General features: G+C 58.7%; 1 protein-coding gene across 1 annotated transcript; it reads right to left on the bottom strand.

Moving 5' to 3' along the window:
- Nucleotides 1-402: 402 nt before the first annotated feature.
- On the bottom strand, nt 403-9942 carry ABHD17A (abhydrolase domain containing 17A, depalmitoylase). The gene is made up of 5 exons (XM_086699642.1): nt 9788-9942; nt 5748-6284; nt 4370-4564; nt 997-1176; nt 403-898 (listed from the first exon to the last, which is right to left on the bottom strand). The coding sequence occupies exons 2-5, from the start codon at nt 6077-6079 to the stop codon at nt 673-675; spliced, it is 933 nt and encodes a 310-aa protein (XP_086555768.1). The 5' UTR covers nt 6080-6284; nt 9788-9942; the 3' UTR covers nt 403-672.
- Between the last annotated feature and the right edge of the window lie 10624 nt (nt 9943-20566).

Below are 20566 nucleotides of genomic sequence, written 5' to 3'. Positions count from 1 at the left end.
CCCTGAGGTTGCACTGTATCTCCCAGACCTCAACATCCTCTTCTACTACATGGGAACGGGTGACCTTACCGGGGTCCCAGAACAGGCTGACCTCAGACCCACTGTTGCCACCCCTGGTATGCTGGGAGCCCACCACCCTCCCAGGAGGCGCACCGAAGAAGGCAGGCACGGGTCCCGGGTTCAAATGCTGCCTTACGCCTCCATCACCACCCAAGCAACCAGGAGCCTCAAGGGGTACCTCGGCTGGGCCTCAAAGCCCAACCCGTCTTCCACAGTGGCAGTGGCTTGACCTCTGCATTTGTGCCGAAATGTCCTGGAAGTTTAGGGGCGAAGCCCAGCTCCCTCTTCCAACTCGCTGGGCCCTGGGAGAGCGTGCACGAACCACGAAAGGGAGAGGAATCCTAAAATTTTAAATCTTTAATTTGTGTTCACGTTTTTCCTTCTTTTTGCTTCCAAAAGGAAGGGAGAGCGTAGCTCCGCGCCTGTACATCGTCCACGGCCCCTGGGCTGGGGCAGGTCCCGGCCCCCTAACCCTCCAGCTGCCTCGGAGGACCGGGGTGCCCGAGGGTTCACATGCAGCCCCCGGGCCGGGGCGGGGGCAAGGTCCAGAAGCCGCCTTATTGCTGAAGTCCCGGTGCGGCTCCCGGCTAGGCTAGGCGGCTCCCGGCTAGGCTAGGCGCGCTGGCTGGGCAGCTCCTGGGAGATGAAGCGGCGCAGGCGCTCCAAGTACTGGCTGTAGAGCTCGATGTCGTTGTGCCCGGCGCCCTCCACCCACAGCGGCTCCACGGCCTTGGGGCAGCGCTCATAGAGCGCCAGCCCGTGGGAGAAGTCGATTACTTCGTCCTCCGTGCCGTGGATGATGAGCACCGGTGACGTGATCTTGGACACCTTCTCGATGCTGTAGGGCAGGGCGCGTCAAGTCTGGGAGGAGCGCCCGCCCCGCCGAAGCCCCGCCCCCGGCCTCCCGCCCCGCCCCCCCACCCTCCCCTCTCTCACTTGGGGAACGCATCGAAGCAGTAGGTCTTCTTGGTGTCAGGGAAGGCAACGCGCATGCCTGAGGTGAGCGGCGAGTGCAGCACCACTGCAGCGCACTCGTAGCGAGAGGCCAGGTCCACGGTGGGCACCGTGCCGATGCTCTGCCCATACAGGACGATGCTGTCCGGGCTGATGCCGTACCTGGCAGTGGGGCAGGATCAGCCGCGGCCAGCAGCAGCCTAGGCGAGTGAGCTGCATGTGCGCGCGCGCACCCCCCCTTCCCCCCCCACCGCCTGCCCTCCTGGGGCAGTCCCCCCTCCAACCTTCCTGCACAGCCTCCAAGCAGTAGGGTTGGGCCCAGTGACAAGCCCCCTACCCCCACCCCTGTCCCCATTAATGAACAAGTCTGCTCAGTAGGAAAGTAGGGCCTGGGTAGGTGTGCAGACAGGTGGCCCTAACCCTGCCTCACCAACAGTACCAATTTGGACCACACATGCCGAGTGCCCTTGGTGAGGGCCCCAAGGCCACGCCTGGGCTCCTGGGGGCAGGGCAGGCCCTGAGGCCTCTCCTGCTCTCCACCCCCCAACACCTACCCCCCGACAAACACACTTGCCCAGGGACACACCCACTTCCCAGTAGCACATAGGGAACAGGTCCCTCCTGGCATTCCTCGCCCATCCCTTAGCCATGGGAAATCATGGCAGTCATGCCCCCTGACTTATCGGCCCGTTTGCAGCCCCTTGGTTGCAGCCCCTTGGTGTCGGCACGTCCACCTTATGACAACACAGGCAGAGCAAGAAGAGTGTCTCCTGCAGGCTGGTGGGCACCACCTCCTTCTCGGGGCACCTTCCCTACAGTGTGGCCGGGTCCCGAGCCTCCTCAGCACCAGCTCCCACGTCCAGGCCCCAGCCTCTTCCCCCACCCTGCCACCATCCCCAAGAGTCTCACCCTCCACCCCCAGCACAACTGATCCAGCCCCAAGACAACTCCACAGCCTGCAAATGCCCGTTCCCATCTGCCTGGGGACCCACTAGCCACCCTCCTCAGGTACGAGGCCTCCACAGACCTGGACTCCGACATACCAAGGGAACACCCCTCTGCTACATCTCACCTGTGCAGCCCACCCAGGCAGCAAGAGTCCACCTCCCTGTCCACCCAGGGGCCATCCACACCTGTCTCTGTCCCGGCGGCCTTCCAGGTTAACAATCGCCTGGCCCTGAGCTTCAGGAATGCCACGTGGCCTTCTGCCTGCCACCCCGCCGCTCCTCCTCAGCCTGCTCCCCGGACACGGAAGCTACCACTGCACTGAGCACCAGCCGGTCCAGCCCTAACACTCGGACACACGAGAGGCAGACGGAGAAGCAAATCTTCCCCAGGCCTCCCCAGCCCCTGGTCACCAGTGGGGCCCAAGCCTCCTGCCCTCCTACTGATTCTCCCTCTGCGGGATCAGGTCTCTGGAGGACAGTGCTGGCCGCAGGACAGATGGGCTGGATGGACAGAGCTCAGATCCCTCACACCACAGTGCAGTGTGGTTCTGCCAGCCACCAGCAGTCAGCAGGAGCAGCACAAGGGACCGAGGACCAACACCGCCAGCAGGAGCAGCACAAGGGACCGAGGACCAACACCGCCAGCAGGAGCAGCACAAGGGACCGAGGACCAACACCGCCAGCAGGAGCAGCACAAGGGACCGAGGACCAACACCGCCAGCAGGAGCAGCACAAGGGACCGAGGACCAACACCGCCAGCAGGAGCAGCACAAGGGACCGAGGACCAGCACCGCCAGCAGGAGCAGCACAAGGGACCGAGGACCAGCACCGCCAGCAGGAGCAGCACAAGGGACCGAGGACCAGCACCGCCAGCAGGAGCAGCACAAGGGACCGAGGACCAGCACCGCCGGCAGGAGCAGCACAAGGGACCGAGGACCAGCACCGCCGGCAGGAGCAGCACAAGGGACCGAGGACCAGCACCGCCGGCAGGAGCAGCACAAGGGACTGAGGACCAGCACCGCCGGCAGGAGCAGCACAAGGGACTGAGGACCAGCACCAGCAGCAGGAGCAGCACAAGGGACCGAGGACCAGCACCGCCGGCAGGAGCAGCACAAGGGACTGAGGACCAGCACCGCCAGCAGGAGCAGCACAAGGGACTGAGGACCAGCACCAGCAGCAGGAGCAGCACAAGGGACTGAGGACCAACACCGCCAGCAGGAGCAGCACAAGGGACTGAGGACCAGCAGCAGCAGCAGGAGCAGCACAAGGGACTGAGGACCAGCACCACCGGCAGGAGCAGCATAAGGGACTGAGGACCAACACCGCCGGCAGGAGCAGCACAAGGGACTGAGGACCAGCACCAGCAGCAGGAGCAGCACAAGGGACTGAGGAAGCCGAGGACAGCACGTACCTGCACCATGCTGCCCACGCTTGGTCCCCAGTGCCAGGGCTGTGCCAGGGGACCCCACTCCTGGGGCCTGCAGCAGGAACTGCCTGGTGCATCACTTGGGCAACCAGGGTCCCCACCTCCCCAGGCCAAGCTGACTTTGGTCCCTGCAGGAATGGTGGGGGGGGGGGGAAGGGGGGCGGGGAGTGGCAGGTCGGGCAGGCAGGGCTGAGATGGGGCAGCCCCAAGGAGGCAGTGGACAGGGCCCCGTGTCTGGGAGGGCCAGAGTCAGGGTGGCCTCCTTCCAGAGGAATCTCTGGGCTCAGAGACCAAACAAATGAACTTCAGTGAGAGAGGAAGGGGGCTGCCTGGGATCTAAATAAACAGGATGGGGGGGGGGGGGTCCAGGGAAGGGGGCTTGGCCGAGGCCCTGGTGGCCCTCAGTCAAGCACAGAGGTATGTGCCTCTGCTTGCTAGCCTCCCACCGGCCCCCGGATGCTGTGCTGGACACCAAACTGCCTGACAGAACCTTCTGGAACTCTTCAGAACCCTCTAGGCCCAGAGGAGCCCTGCCCCGGGGAGGAGGCCACCGTCAGTGGCCATGCAAGCCTCATGGGTCAGCCCTGAGGACAGAGCAGCCCCACTCCCCCCTGCACCCCAGATGCTCCCTGGGCCCAGGACTCGGAGTATTTTCTCAGAGCCCACACAGCCCACCTCCTGGGCCCAGGTCCTCTATCCACCCCGTGCAGGCAGAGCCCCCACTCCCCTAGGTACAGCCCATCTATACCCCTGCCGGACAAGGGGTTCCCGGGAGGGGAGGGCAGATCTGAAGACTGCCCGCCCCACCTCCCCGCACACCAGCACGCCCGTCGCCACACCAAGGGGACACACGTCAGACCTCACCCTGCCGCCCGGTGTGGCCGCTGATGGCCCTCTCCTGAGGACCACCCCCCAGGGCCTCCCCAGGGAGGCCGGCCTGAGGCCCTGGGTGCTCACCCGCTACGCCCAACACACAGCTCACCTGGTGCGCAGCGCCTGCCAGGCGGCGTCGATGTCGGCGTACAGGTTCTTCTCGGAGGGCTTGCCCGAGCTCACGCCGTAGCCAGAGTAGTCGTAGGAAAAGATGTTGCAGTTGATGCGTGAGCCCAGGCCGATGTAGAAGCTGCTCATCTGGCCCAGGTCCACCGCGTTGCCGTGCGAGAAGAGAACCGTGTACCTGGGGGGGCGGGGCGGGGGGGCAGGTCAGAGGGCAAGGGAGGCTCCCAGCCGCCCCGTGGACGAGAGCACTAATGCGGGAGAGAGGCCGCCTCTGCCACAAAGTGGCCTGGCTCCTCTGGCCATGAGGGCTTCCCCTCCGTGAAAGGGGACTGCTGGCCATGGCCTCAGCACAGGGTGGACCCACAGCTCAGCAAGTCAGTGACCGCCACACCTCTATTGCCTGGGGACGGCAGCTCTCTCCTCTGGAATCACTCCTTTTAGAGGGGCTCTGACAGCCCAAGGATGGCATGCACGTGTGCCCGCCGCTTGGAACCTTCCAGAGAATGAGACAGGGGCTGCTCCTCTCGACAGCTGGCCCCCACCCTTGCCCCCACAAACGAACCAGATCAATCCCTGTTCACACCATCTCTTCCCCTCCTACAGAACACGACCCCAAAACCCATTTCCGCCCTGCAACGCTGCTGGCCATCAGGACCTGCCCCAGGTCACCCCGACAGGCTGGATCCTGGCCAACGCACTCCTACAGTCTTCTTCCTCCAGCACCCCTGGGCCCCGGCCTAGCTAAAAGGTAAAAGCTTGCCCTTTGAACTCAGATCTGGACTCAGACCCCGCCCGGTCTAAAGGCAGAGACACCTGAAGGGCCCCACCTCTTTCCCGCTGTCGTACTCAAGGAAGAGCTGTGCCTCCGGGCTTCAAGGACACTCTAAATGAGGAGGCAGACTTGGCCTGAGCCACCTGCCAGGCCTCAAGTGCCCTGGCCCTGAAGCAGATGCCAAGTCCTCACTGAGCACCAAGCACCCAGGAGCGCTTCCCCGGGCAGGTGAGCACGGAGACCCTGAAGCAGGCGGCTCCTTGTCAGGCAGGTGCGACAAGGCCACCCAGGACCCCCCCCACCCCCAACCAGCCCCAGGGTACTCCTCCGTGACGGGGCTGTAAGGGCCCAGGCAGTCCCACGTGGCCTGCTCTTGGTGGATCCCATTTGCCACCCCTTTGGCAACAAGAATCCCCAGGGCACCTGCGCCGCCTGACGGGCTTTCGCCCCGGCTCCACCCCAGGGGAACGGCCTCCGGCAGGACACCAGGGGCCCGAGGACGGGACACATTCTGCTTCTGCACCGGGAACCTCTCGGGCCTCCCTCCGGGCACTGTCCGGACCCCGTGCCGTCCTTCCGTGACGCTCACCTGGCGCCGGGCGCGCAGCGCACGTACATGCAGGAGACGCGGTTGCCCCGGCTGCTCTTGGTCAGGAAGACCTCGATGGTGTCCAGCTCGCGCTGGCTGTATTGGAAATCAGCACGCTCCATCAGGTGGAGCTTCCAGCGCCCCGGGCTGCCGGCGGAGGCCCGCAGGGTCCCCGAGGGGGCGGCCCCAGCTCCACCGGGCCCCGCCTCGGGCTCGGGCACCAGCGAGTAGGTAGGCTCCGGCGGCAGGAAGGCGAGCTTGGCAGCAATGCGGCCGGGGCAGGGCGGGCAGCAGAAAAGGCAGCAGAGCTCGCTCACTGACAGGCCGTTCATGGCGGGCGCCGGGCCCCAGGGCGGGCCTCGCTTGGCAGGGGAGGGGTGGGGGTGCTCTGAGACACGGGCAGGGCGGAGGGCAGCCCCCAGCCACTGCCCCAGACGAGAGCCCCCTTAGGAGGCTGCAGCCCAGCCCCATCGTGGTCCAAGCCGAGCCCTCGGGAGCCTCGCAGCCTTGCGTCTCCACGTCCTGCAGAGGGAAACCCTGGAGGGGGGGGGAGCGAGAAACGGGGTTCCCTCGGGGTTCCGCTGGGACACGGTGACCCGATCTTGTCTGTACCGAGCCTCTCGGCCTTCCCCGCAGCCCAGTCCACCCTCTCCCACTCAAACTGGTCTACTCTCGGCCCCATAGGCCTGGGGGCCCAGCTCGTCATCCACAGGGACCATGTACCCCCCATATGCCCTTTGTGGGACCCAAAGCTAACCGGACCACCACCTGCTGCACCCTTTCTCAGCATGCAGTCACCAACTCTTGCCAGGTAAGCCCCTCCAGTCAGCCCAGCCTCGGCCAGCAGGCTGTACTGGGCAATGAGACCCCTGGCTCAGCCAGCTCTCCCCCATACAGCCCCTGCTCTGGGCTCAGAGAGACCCCGGTGCTCTCCCTATGCCTCTGTTCACACAGCCGGCCCAGACTCCCCCACCCCCCCAGCCCATCTCCAGGCCATCCTTCAAGGATTCATCTGCCACCAACCCCAGGTGACACACCGCAGCCAAGGCAAGGACAGACTGCCAACTGAAGGGACTCGGACCTAAGAGCATGCTCACAGGGGCCGGGCCTCGAGGGGCAGGACTGCCACGTCCAGAGACAGTGGAGCCCAGGCAGAGGAAATACAAGAAACAAAGGCTCTGGTAACAAAAGCAGGATACATCTAGAGGCTGGGAAGGCCTACTGAGCTCAGACAATGGCTGGGCCCTGTGCTGGGGCCAGGCTGCGGGGGAGGGGGGCACTGGAGCCCGAATGGCTTCCTTCTCCAGCTCAACGGAGGGCTCTGTGACCTTGGGCAAGGCTCCTTCCTTCCCTGGGCCTCAGTTTCCTCACCTACTGGGGAAGACAACACTGCCTCCCACGAGGACTTAGCGAGAAGTAGGTGGTGGACGGGGGGGCGTGGCTCAGAGGCGGCACAGTAAGTCACAGACTACAGCTAAATCACTAACGGTCCCACAGGGAGTTGCCAACAGAGACTGTAAGAAATACAAAGCCTTGAGAAAATAACCACTTACTAGGCTTTTCCTTACAGACTGGAACGCTCACAACTCACTTTCAGCAGCACAGCACCTTGGCACACGCAGTTTTGGGGCCGTGGCATTTGAAAACCACCGGGCCGGGGACACACAGATTCAGAGCGGACCAGAGCAGGCTGAGGCCCAGAGACACACGTGCTCCCTCTGGGCCTGTGATCTGGTGCCAAGGTCAGGAGAGAGCCACAGCCACAGCCTGAGTTTGCCCAGAGTCTGGGCACACAGGAGGGAGTGGGAGGGCCCAGGTGGGGACACCAGGAGGGGACACCAGGCAGTTTCCAGGGTCCCTGAACTCGCAGGCGGGACGCACACTTTACGTGCAAGCATCCTTTGGAGGACAGAGTCTATCGTACCTGTTCCCAGGTAAGAGTTTGTCCCCAGGACACCTGCCAACTCCTGGGGACACTTTGGGTTGTGACAAGTGGGGAAGGGTGTTCCCATTCCTGAGTGGGTGGGGGGCCAGAGATGCTGATGGACGCTCTCCAGAGCACAGGATGTCCTCCCCCATTACCCCAAGGGAGTTATCCGTCCCCAAGAGTCAACCAGTCAACCAAGCCCAGGCGGCTTCAATGTCTTCTCAGATCCAGGCCCAAACAGCAACACTGCCCTGGTGCTGGGGAAGCTTAGAGGGTCTGGAGTTGGGGCAGCACAGCAAAGACTGCTTTCGAGAGAAGGCCTGGCTGAGAGTCCGTGGGCAGGCAGGAGCCCCCCGCAACCCGGGAAATGAAGGGGCACACCAAGGTGGAGAAGCCCCACTGCCCAAGCCAGAGTCACAGCATGGCATCCTTCGCTCCCCCTCTGCCGGGGCCTGATGGGTCTCCATCCAACCAACGCCCGGTCCACGCAGCCACCACCTTGCACCTGGACTGCTGTGCGGTCCTGTTCATTGCCCGCCCGCACTCTCCCCCAGCAGCCACAGAATCCCTCTCCCGGCACAAACCTGAGATAAGAAAGTACACCTTTTCTCTGGACGCCCTCTCGTCTCCTGCCACTTCCAGATAGAAACTGAAGCCTTGCCACAGCCTGCCAGGGCCCACCTCTGTGGCCTCACTCCCCCTCGATCTCCCCAGACAAGCCAGAGCCCAGGCAGTTGCCCAGCCAGGGACCCCCTCCCCCGATCTCCACTGGCCAGCCCTTGCCCCCCGTCCTGCCCACCCTTCAGATCAACCTTCCAGTGCCCCTGGAGAGGCCTTCCAAACCACGGGGAGATGCCACAAGCTCTCCTGGTTCCAGTCTGTCCCCACAGCACCTGCCACAGCTTGTATTTACCTGTCTGACCACCCCCGACAGCAATCAAAGAGAAGCCCCATGAGGGCAGGACAGCTATCTGTTCTTATCCAGTGAACCCTGGCTGAACAAGAGAGCAAGTGACAAGAGGTAAAGAGAAAAGAGGGAAGCTACAGTCTGCCGGCTTTGACAGGGAAGGAGGACAGTCTTTTCTTAGGCCATGAACGCCTGGGGCCTCCCGTGCGACATTTATGAGTGTCCCTAGGCATGCCCTGCGAGCGGGGCAATTCGGTCCACGAGCGCGGACTGGGCACTCTGCCGCCAGGCCCCGTAAGGGCTGCTGGTGTTCTGAGCACCAACGAGGAAACAAACAACCGCGATACTCGAGGATGACCTAAATACGCTCGGCCTGGCGGCACCTCACCCAGCCAGTCAGGGTGGGAAAGCTGCCTGGAGTAAGGTGCAGTCTGAGAGGTGCACAGAAAGTGACCGAGTGGCAAGGAACAGGGCACTGCAAAACCCCAGAAGTGACGGCGAGTTCCAGGAACTGCAGATCTCCCTGTCGAGCGGACGCTGGGAGGAAGAGGTGAGCAGAAGGGTCCCAGAGGGAGCCAGGGCTGGGTCAGGCTGGGTCAGGCCGCGCCCGTGAGCCCTGCTGCAGAGTTTGGACTTCATCCTGGAGGAAACGAGGAGCCCTGGAGTCCTGGGCGGAGCATGGACGGGCACCACGGGTTAGGGGCTGCGGTACGTCCCCTGGCTGCAACCTGGAGATCAAACTGGAGCGAAGACCGGGAAGCCTACCCCGGTGTCCCAGGCGGCCAGAGGACGCCCGCGAAGGGGTACAGGCGTCCGGGAGACGTTTAGGAAGGAGGACTCCGCTAAGGGATGCTGCGGCGGGCCCGGGTGTCGGGCTGGGGCGGGAAACTAGGTAGAGTCCGCGACTCGGACGGCCCCGGCCCGGAGGCGGGGGCCGCGTCACCAGAGGGGTGGGCGCTCACCCCACATCCGAGACCTCAAAGGACCGGGGGACAGGGCTCTGCCGGGGTCGCCACGTTGGCCCGCGGTCCCGGTCCCCGGTCGGCGGGTCCTACAGCCGGGACCGCGGCCTCCCCAGCAGTGAGGGGTCTCGGGGGCGTCCCACCCGGCTGTCCCGGCCTCGCGGGCAGGCCCAGCTCCCCAAACGGCCGCGGGCGGCACCGAAGTCTCCCCGCGCCGCCGCGCTCGCCCCTGTTCGGCACTCACCGCCGCGGCCCGCGCCCCCCGGCCCCGGGGCCGCGCTCCATGGCTCCCGGCCGCCGCCCGTGCGTCCGTCGGTCCCTCGGCACCCCGGCCCGGCCTCCTGCGCCGCCGCCGCCGCCGCCGCACCCCCACAGGCGGAAATGAGCCTCGATCCCGCCACCGCCCCGGAAGTGACGCAAGGTACGCGCGGGGGCCGAGGGGCTGCGGACAGGCGCTGGCGCTGCAGGCGTCCGGGGACCGGGGGGCGGGCTTGGAGGCGGGGGAGAGCGTGGAGTAGGCGGGGCCTAGTTATGGTTGGTGGATGTGGGCTTGGGGGCGGGCCTGGCTCGCTGGTGGGGCGGGGCATGGTGGGGTGGGCGGGTTCGGCTGCCGTGGGTGGGCGTGGCAGGGCGCGCGGGGCGGAGTTAAGGGTTGCAGCCCAGTTTTTCCGCAGAGGTACGGCCATTCATTCGTTCTTTCACTCATTCTGGGGCCAGTAGACTGAGGCGAGTGAGGCACTCGCTTCGGAACGAAATTTACAGAGGCGCCAGAAAACTCTGTAATCAAGATAAAAATAGTAATGGACTATCAAAAAATAAAATTTTACTAGAGCCAGGGCCCTGACAGGGTGAGGACGGCGAGGCAAGGTCATGCTAGTGCAGGGTCTGGTCCTACCTTTTTAAAAATCTTAATATTTTGTCCACCGTGGATTATTTTGCATTCGTTTCAGCTTTTTATTTTTTTATTTTTATACTGTTTTAAGTGTATTTATTTATTTTGAAAGAGAGAGAAAGTGAGCACAAGCAGGGGAGGGACACACAGAGAGAGAGAGAATCCCAAGCAGGCTCTGCACTGTCAGCACGGAGCCCGACTAGGGGCCTGAACCCACGAACCGTGAGATCATGACCTGAGCCCAAGTCGTTCGTTCAACCGACTGAGCCACCCAGGTGCCCCTAGTCTCAGCTTTTAAAATATTGGATTAAAATACTATGTGGGTGGCTCAGTCAGTTAAGCATCTGACTTCAGGTCATGATCTCACGGTTTGTGGGTTCTTCCAGCCCCGCGACAGGCTCAGTGCTGACAGCTCGGAGCCTGGAGCCTGCTTCAGATTCTGTGTCTCCCTCTCTCCCTGCCCTTCCCCCGCTCACACTCTCTCCCTTTCTGTCCAAAAATAAATAAATGTTTAAAAAATTTTAAAAAATACTATGAACCTTGGGGCGCCTGGCTGCCTCAGTGAGCGGGGCATTTGACTCTCAATCTCAGGGTCTTGAGTTCAAGCCCCACATTGCACATCAAGCCTACTCTAAAGAAAGAAATGCACAAGCTTTGAGTCTTCGTAGCTGAGCTTTTTCTTTGTGTCCCTTAAACTTTGTGCCTTCAGGGAGTGCTTCCTGCCCCGGCCCTAGTCCAGTCTCAGCTCCCGCTGCAGGGAGGGAGCAGAACATTAAACAAGGAAGGAACAGAAGCTGAAATAAGGATGAGAGTTGGGAGCCGAATGGGGAACGTGGCGGAAGTTTACTGATGAGCCTCTGTTGAGAGGGTGATCAGGCCCAGCCTTCAGAAGAGGTGACAGGGACAGAGGCAGAGTCTGCAGAGGCCAACAGAGCCCAGCCTGGAGGCAGGATTGTGAATTAGTTGGACAGCCCTGCCCTTCCAGGCCTCCACTCTGCCCCCTCTGCCTGCATGCAGGGCTTTTCCAGCTCAAAAATGCTCCCACCGCAAGCCCCAGCTCCCTCTTCTCCCCAGGGACTCTAATCTTCAGTTTTGTTTACAGAGATAAGCCTGAAGCTCTGGGCTTCCCAGCCAGCCCTCCCCCAGGGCCCCAGATCTCCGGACAGGGGCCAGAAGAGGACCTGGGCTCGGGGGGGTCCAGGCTGCCCAGGGTGGCTTCCTGTGATTTCCTCTGGCCACCTTCCCCAGCTGTGTGTCAGGGGGCTGTCCAGAGGGACCCCACAGTGCCCCTGCCCAGCTGCCTCCGTCAAGCTCAAGTTCCTCTGAACTCCAAAGGTCACAACTATGCCAGGTTCCTTGATGTCCTCGTGACTTCTCTGAGCAGGAAGAGGCTTGTCCACAGCCTCCTTCTCCAGCCCTCCTTCCTCTCCTGCCCCTCTCCCTGTGGGCTGCACCAGTATGCCTCAAGGGCAATGCTGGCGGTTACCAGTGAAAAGGGGGGAGGGCCCAGGAGGTGGGGATGAGGCTCCATTCCCACCCAGATGAGATCTGCTGAGCTCGGTGAGCTTCCCCCACTGACCAGAGCAAACTCTGCAAAGACAGAAGCACTGTTGTAAACCTCCCAATGTTTCAGGACAGTCACCTCCATTTTCGTCCCTTCCCAAGGGTCCTGGGTGGTCCAGACGCCAGCCCATTTTTTCCTACCCCTTCAGCCCCAGCCATGCTGGCCTTCCCGAGTTTGTTCCTGCCTCAGGGCCTTTGCACCAGCAGCACCTACTGCTTGCGGTGCCCTGTCCCCAGATAGCCCCGCGGCCAACATCTTCTCATTTCAGGCCTCAGGCCTCGCTCACACATCACCTCCTCAGAGAGCCCACCCTGACCACCGCCAGCCAGAGTCCTTACCACATGCACTGCCATCCCGTGGCCTCATTTATTCCATCATAGGACTTACCATTTGTGATCTTTTATTTACATTTATTTATTTTAAGAGAGAAAGAGAGAGAGTCAGAGAGAGAGAATCCCAAGCAGGCTTTGTACTGTCAGCACAGAGCCCAATGTGAGACTCAATCCCACAAACAGTGGGCTCATGACCTGAGCCGGACCCACAACTGACTGAGCCACCCAGGCACCCCGATCTCTGGTCATTCTAGGGGGTTGTTTCCTTGATTATCCCGTCTTCCCCACATGCCATGAGCTCCTTAAGGGCAGCGACCCAGGCTCTCATTCACCATGTCCCCAACTGTCCCCCAGGATGTCTGACAAATGTGTGGATGCATGACACTTGGGATGAGGATAATCCGACGGCTTTTGTGAGCATCTGAGCGGCACCCAGCATAGATCTCAAGCGGTCTTGACCCTGGACTTCTTCTCCTCTACTGACCTGAGACACAGCCTGGGTCACAGGAGTCAATGGTCTTAAAAATGCTCCCACCCTGGAGCCCTGAATTCCAACCATGTGCCATCCAATAAGGAACCCATTAGCCCCACGTGGCTATTTAAATTTAAATGAATTGATTAAAAGTAGGGGCGCCTGGGTGGCTCAGTCCGTTGAGCCTCCGACTTCAGCTCAGGTCATGATCTCACAGTTCGTGAGTTCAAGCCCCGCGTCAGGCTCTGTGCTGACAGCTCGGAGCCTGGAGCCTGCTTCGGATTCTCTGTCTCCCTCTCTCTCTGCCCCTCCCCTGCTCACGTGCCTGAGTGCACACACTCTCTCTCTCTGTCTCTCAAAAATAAAAAATAAACACTAAAAAAGTAAATAAAATTTAAAATTCAGTTCTTCAGTTGCAAGGACCCATTTCAAGTGTTCAAGGGCCACAGGGCAGCTGGTAGCTCCCAGACGATACGAACAGAGAATGTGTCCATGGCCCAGAAAATTCAAGAAGCATCAACCTAGCCAGTGAGCTCCAAGAGGAAAGGTATCTGTGTCTGTTTTGTTCCTGGTTGTATTTCCAGTGCCTGAGTCAGGTTTTAACATTCAGTAAGTGCTCAATAAATGTTGATGGAAGGAGAGAAGGGAGGGTGGGAGGGGAGGGAAAGAATTCTCCTTCTCAGGATCTAAGCAAATAATACAGAAAGAGGGCGGCTAGTTCTGCCCACAGCTGTCCATCCCTGCATTAGTTACAACGGTGAAGCACATAACAACGTCCTCAAAGTGCAGCAGGCGACAGAATTAAAAAAATCGTGGTCTACTCTTGATTTCAAAATTAAAAAAAAACAAACAAGCAAAAACGCAGCCCTGTGATATGGAGACCAATACAAGGCTCTTTGGGTTTTGTTTTTTATTTGTTTGCTTGTTCACTTATAAAACATTTTTTAATGTCTATTTATTTTTGAGAGACAGACAGAGCGCAAGCAGGGGAGGGGCAGAGAGAGAGACACACAGAATCCGAAGCAGGCTCCAGGCTCCGAGCCGTCGGCACAGAGCCCGACGCGGGGCTCGAACCCACAAACCGCAAGATCCTGACCTGAGCTGAAGTCGGACGCTTAACCGACCGAGCCACCCAGGCGCCCCTGTTCGCTTGTTTTTAATATTTTATGTTTACTGGCATTTATATAGGAAATATACGTGCATGGTTCAAAATAAAGGGTCCGGGAGGGGCGCCTGGGTGGCGCAGTCGGTTAAGCGTCGACTTCAGCCAGGTCACGATCTCGCGGTCCGTGAGTTCGAGCCCCGCGTCGGGCTCTGGGCTGATGGCTCAGAGCCTGGAGCCTGTTTCCGATTCTGTGTCTCCCTCTCTCTCTGCCCCTCCCCCGTTCATGCTCTGTCTCTCTCTGTCCCAAAAATAAATAAACGTTGAAAAAAAAATTTAAAAAAAAACAACAACAAAATAAAGGGTCCGGGAGACAACGCATAACGTGTCCTGCTTTCGGTCCTGTCTCCCAGGACAAGGATGATCCCATCCCAACGCAGCCAATGTTCAGTTGCTTCTGTTTCTGTGCTGGGAAATCTATGCATCTGTGTGCACCTGGGAGCAGGTGCAAAGAGATCCTCCCTCATTTTAAAAACTCTTAAACACGCATAGTAGCCTTCAGCCAACACTGCACGGGTGGTCACTTCTGCCTTGCCCAGCCGCAACCTTCTCGTGCAACCCCCAGGCTGGTCCACCGCTTGGGGACTCCCACCCCCTCCTGATGAACGTGCGTGTTGTTTCTGGTGTGGCGTTTCACACTCGGGGGCAGGGACCAGCGGGGAAGATCCCTGAAGGTCGAAGGTCCAGGAAATGAAGAACCCACAGGTCCCCCTCTGAGAAAAACATGCCGCTATGAGAACGGCCAGCAGTGCGGGGAGATGAGATTTCTGGTGGCTGTTTTCTGTTCTTTGCGCTTTGGTGTGTCTTTTGAGTTTGTTTGGGTCTTGCTTGGCAGAGGATAGGTTTCACTGTTCTGATCAGGCGGAGGCTGAAATAAAATGAAATGGCTTAAAGAAGACTGGCCGTTAAAAAAATTAATGTTGGGGGGCGCCTGGGTGGCTGAGTCGGTCGAGCACCCGACTGCAGCTCAGGTCATGATCTCACAGCTCGCGAGTTCGAGCCCCGCGTCGGGCTCTGTGCTGACAGCTCGGAGCCTGGGGCCTGCTTCCGATTCTGTGTCTCCCTCTCCGTCTGCCCCTAACCCACTCACATTCTGTCTCTGTCTCTCTCAAAAATAAATAAACATTAAAAAAAAAAATTAATGTTGGGGCCCCCCGGGTGGCTCAGTCGGTTAAGTGTCCGACTTCAGCTCAGGTCACAATCTCGGGGTTCGTGAGTTCAAGTCCGGCGTCAGGCTCTGCGCTGACAGCTTGCTCAGGGCCTGGAGGCTGCCCTTGGAGGCTGCTTCTCTCTGCCCCTCCCCCGCTCACACTCTCTCTGTCTCTCTCAAAAATGAATAAACATTAAAAAAAATTTTTTTTTAATTAATGTTTAGACTTCTTAGCATCTGCCCAAGAGTGAGAGCAGGGACTTGAACCGGGGAACACACCTGCCACGAACGTTAGGACGTCCTGCCACCTGCCACCGCGTGGAGGGACCCGGAGGCCACTGTGCACAGTGACAGGAGCCAGACACAGAAGGACACGTCCCGCGTGACCCCACGCACAGGGGTTCCCCAGAGGAGTCCCGTCCACAGAGACAGAGAGCGGATGGTGGGAGCCAGGGGTGGGGCAGTGGGCGGGGAGTCCGTGCTTCATGGGGACAGGGTCTCGGTCTGGGGAGATGGAAAGTTCTGGAGACGGATGGTGGGGGCGGCTGCACCACAGTGTGAGTGCGCCTGATGCCGCTGATCTGTGTGCTTGGAAAGGGTTCAGATGGTGAATTTGATGTTACGTGTATTTAACCACAATAAAGTAGATAAATACAAGTTTATGGAGGCACGAGGTGTGGGGAGAGCCCCAGATGTTCAGGGCGGCACCAGCTTCGGGGGGCTGGGACCTGTGCAGTCGCCCGGAGCCTCAGGCTCCGAAGGGTCCCACTCGTGGTTTATTGCTCTGCGGCTGCTGTCTTGAAATTCCTACTGATTTTTGAACAAAAACATTTCATTTTGAAATTTTCAAAATTTTCATTTTGGACTGCGATCTGCAAATTACGTGGCCCCTCCTGGTTTGTGGAATGGACAGGGAAGCCCAAATTCCAGGTCTGGGGCCCTAGAAACACCCCAACTTGCAAGTCTGTCTTTACCCGACCCTGAGAGGACAGAGTGAGCGAGACCCAGTCAGGAAGTGGGCTCCTGACAGGGGTGAGGAAGGAAGTGGGGGGTGACTTAAAATAGCACCACTCACCCAGCTGCCTAGGGGTGGGGTGGGGAGGGGGGGCTACACAGGAGGGGGCACCGGGAGGCCAGGGACTTCCCAGGAAGCCTCTCCCGGGAATCCAGCCCTCTCCTTCTCCCAAGTTGGCCAGACTCCTCACCCCTGCCCCACCCATGCCTCCTGTCCCTCCTGGGCCTCCTGTCCCTTCTGTTCCACTGCCCTTCCTGTCCCTCCTGTCCCCCTCTCCTCGTGTCCCTCCTGTCCCACTGCCCCTCCTGCCCCTCCTGCCCCTCCTGTCCTCTGTCCCTCCTGTCTGTCCCACTGCAGGAGTAGGGCTTGGAAGCAGAGAAGGAGGTGCTGGGAGGAGCCCCTGGGAGCTTGTATTAGTCGGGGTTCTCCAGAGAAACAGAACCACAGGACATATAAGAATATGAGAATGCAGCGGGGGCCTGGGTGGCTCAGTTGGTTAAACGTCCAACTTCAGCTCAGGTCATGGTCTCATGGCTTGTGGGTTTGAGCCCCGCGTTGGGCTCTGTCCTGACAGCTCAGAATCTGGAGCCTGCTTCGGATTCTGTGTCTCCCTCTCTCTCTGCCCCTCCCCCGTTCTTGCTCACATTCTCTCTCTCAAAAAAAAAAAAAAAAAAAAAGAACATGAGAATGGCTATACGGACAGGGACTTACTATGAGGAATTGGACCGTGCAGTTATGGAGGCTGGAAGTCCCACGATCTGTCATCTGCAGGCTGGGGACCCGGGAGGGGCTGGTGGTGTGGGTCCCAGGCCGGGGCTCAGCCCCAGTGCCCGGGCAGAAGACACAAATTCTCCCTCCCTTCACATTCTTTCGAGTTCAGGTCCATGACCGATGGGAGGATGCCCACTCAGCAGGGGGCGGGCCTCTGCTCTGCTGAGGCCACCAACACGCGTCATAATCTCATCCAGAAACATCCTCGCAGACACACCTGGAAATAACATTTAGACAATGAAGATATGCCTTAGAAAGTAGAGTGCATGTATCTCACCTGCATAGCTTAGTCAAAGTACACACGCACAGGCCGAGCTAGGCAGGTAGCACGAAGGGGTGGGGTTGCCGGGGCCTGGGGAGGGTGGGCACGGGTGGGGCACAGGGCAATTTTAGGGAGTGAAACAACTCTATGGTGCGGACGTGTCTATAACACGGGTGGGGGAGTTGGTCACACCCCCTGTCTCCTAGAGCTGGGGGGTCTGAGATCAGGGTGTCTGCTGTTTTCCCCTGAGGTCGCTCTCCTCGGTGTATAGATGCTGTCTTCTCCCAGTGTCCCCACAGGGTCGTCCCTCTGGGTGCCTCTGTGTCCCCGTCTCCTCTTGTTACGAGAACACCGGTCACACTGGATCAGGGCCGCCCTTGTGACCTCGTTTTAATGTAATCACCTCTTTAAAGATTCCGTGTTTAAACAGTCACATTCTGAGCTCTTGGCAGGTTCAAGGTATAAATGGGGGGCGGGGCGCAGTTAGGTCCACAACAGGTGCTTATGTATTCAGGAGTTGATGTGCGCGGTCAGAGAATATGCATGAATATAGCTTTAATGGAAACTGCTGAAGGGTTTTGCAAAGTGCCGGCACTCTCTGGCTCTCTTGGCTTCTCCTCCGTGAACCTCTGAGTTCACCAAACTCCAACCTGCAGGATCTTGTCCCTGCTTTGACTATGCTGAGCCAGGCTCCGCCTCAGGACCTTTGCACTGGCTGTTCCCCATGCACAGAATGCTCTCCCACAGAAAACATTGCATTGTTTGGGGCTCTGGGAAAGTGTCACCTCCATAGAGATGTCTTCCCTGACCACTTCATGTACCTTAGCCTTTCAGTCCCTGTGAAGGCCACACCTGCCTCCAGCCCACCGCAGAATACTCACCCCAACGGCATGACCTCTCCCTTCTCTTGTCCTCCTTGACTGTCATCTGTCCCCTTCCATTGCTCAGGAGCTCTGCTGGGCAAGGATCAAGTCTGTTTTCCAGAGCCCTGTGTCTAGAGCCCAGGAAAGGAGCTGGTGCATAGTAGGTGTTCAATAATCATTGTCACCTCCACATCTTGAGTCATCAGGGAAATGCAAACCCAAAGCATAGTGAGATGATTCTTCACACCTGCTAGGACAGCTACCTTCAAAAAGACAGGCCATCGGGGCGCCTGGGTGGCTCAGTCGGTTGGGTGTCCGACTTCGGTTCAGGTCATGATCTCGCAGTTCGTGGGTTCGAGCCCCGCATCGGGATCTGTGCTGACGGCTCAGAGCCTGGAGCCTGCTTGGGATTCTGTGTCTCCCTCTCTCTCTGCCCCGCCCCAGCTCACGCTCTGTCTCAAAAATAAATAAACTTTAAAAAACAAAAAAAAGGCCATAACAAGTGCTGGTGAGGTACGGACACATCAGAACCCTCGCACACAGGCAGGTGGAGGCACGAAACGGTGCAGCCGCTGCGGAAAACAGGCCGGCCGCTCCTCCGAGGGTTAAACACGGAGTTGCCATCCGATCCAGCGAATGAAAGCACGTGTCCGCACACAAACTTGTGCACACGTGTTCCCAGAAGCACTACTTGCAATGGCCAAGAGGTGGACGCAGCCCAAATGTTCACCCTTTGATGAACGGAATGTGGTCCAGCACGCTGGAATAGTATGCAGCTGTAAAAAGGAGCAGCATGCTGGCACACAGAGGGGGTGAGCCCCGAGAACATCGCACTCAGTGAAAGGAGACACAAAGGGACAGATGCTGTGTGTCCCACTCACATGAAATGTCCAGAAGGAGCAAATCCGTAGAGTCAGGGGAATTGCTGGGTGCCAGGGGTCTGGTGTGGAGGGTGACTGCTGATGCAGTCTTTTCAGAGAGATGAAAATGTTCTGAAATACATTATGGTCACGGATGCACAGCTCTGCGAGTGTACTAAAAATCACTGAACCGTACACACTTTAAATTTTTTTTAACGTTTATTTATTTTTGAGACAGAGAGAGACAGAGCATGAACGGGGGAGGGGCAGAGAGAGAGGGAGACACAGAATCGGAAACAGGCTCCGGGCTCGGAGCCGTCAGCACAGAGCCCGACGCGGGGCTCGAACTCACGGACCACGAGATCGTGACCTGAGCCGAAGTCGGACGCCCAACCGACTGAGCCCCCCAGGCGCCCCTGAACTGTACACTTTAAATGGGTGCATTTTTTGGTAAGTTTTTATTTATTTAAGTAATCTCTACACCCAGCGTGGGGCAGGAGCTCACCACCGAGATCAAGAGCCGCACGCTCCATTGACCGAGAAGCCCGGGGCCCCTAAATGGGTGAATTGTATGGTATGTGAATTCTATCTTTACACAGATGTTGCAGAAATTGATAATTGTGTCTAATTACTTAATTTTTTAAGTTTATTTATACATTCTGGGAGAGAGAGAGAGAGAGAGAGAGAGAGAGAGAGAGAGAGCAAGCGAGCAGGGAAGAGGCAGAGAGAGGGCAAGAGAGAGACTCCAAAGCAGGACACAGGGCTCAAGCCCACCAACCGTGAGACCATGACCTGATCCAATATGAAGAGTCACGTGCTTAACCGACTGGGTCACCCAGGTGCCTCTAATTACTCAATTTTTGAATATAAGGCCAGAGGAGCCAGGTCCCCTCCCTCTCCATCCCCTGAAGTTCAGTAATGACACTGACCCCAGCATCAGAGTTCCCCAAATGTGGATCCACTGAACTCACTTGCCTATGACCCTTTCTGTAGAGCTGGGACCTGGGTCAAGAGAGCAAGAAGCTTAAGTTGGGCCCCAAATTTACAAGACGCAAAAACAAAAACAAAACAGTCATGGAGGTAAATACTATTTTATTTATTTTTTTTAACTTTTTTTTTTTTTTAATTTTTGAAACAGAGAGAGACAGAGCATGAACGGGGGAGGGGCAGAGAGAGAGGGAGACACAGAATCGGAAGCAGGCTCCAGGCTCCGAGCCATCAGCCCAGAGCCCGACGCGGGGCTCGAACTCACGGACCGCGAGATCGTGACCTGAGCTGAAGACGGCCGCTTAACCGACTGAGCCACCCAGGCGCCCCTGTAAATACTATTTTATTGGAATATATTTAAAAATCAAAGGTAATGCAAAAACAACAACAACACCCCATAGTGTTGAAGATAACATTAAAAAATATTTTTTACATTTATCATTCATTTTTGAGAGACAGGTTCTGAGCTGTCAGCACAGAGTCCGACGCGGGGCTCGAACCCCAAAAGGACAAGATCACGACCTGAGCGGAAATCGGAGGCAGAGATAACAAGTTAAATAAAAGCGGGTTAGCAGGGACCGAGTTGCTTCGTCTGAGAAAGGAAGAGTGGTGGCGGCTGAGGACGTGCAGACTCACCTCCAGGCAGGCCCGTCCGGCGGTGGGCGGGGCGCTCTGCAAGCCCCGCCCCCACCA

This window comes from Puma concolor, chromosome A2, assembly GCF_028749965.1.
Source record: "Puma concolor isolate L17-30 chromosome A2, mPumCon1.1.hap2, whole genome shotgun sequence".
Lineage (NCBI taxonomy): Eukaryota > Metazoa > Chordata > Mammalia > Carnivora > Felidae > Puma > Puma concolor.
The sequence above is the reverse complement of the archived record's forward strand: the minus strand, read 5'-3'. Positions and strand labels throughout refer to the sequence as shown.

Bases quoted from the DNA above. Each gene is read 5' to 3' on its own strand.
- ABHD17A (XM_086699642.1), bottom strand. From the start codon at position 6,079: ATGAACGGCCTGTCAGTGAGCGAGCTCTGCTGCCTTTTCTGCTGCCCG. The intron at 4,565-5,747 runs GTGAGCGTCACG...CCGCCCCCCCAG, and splicing joins CGCTGCGCGCCCGGCGCCAG to GTACACGGTTCTCTTCTCGC. The intron at 899-996 runs GTGAGAGAGGGG...CCTGCCCTACAG, and splicing joins TGCTTCGATGCGTTCCCCAA to CATCGAGAAGGTGTCCAAGA.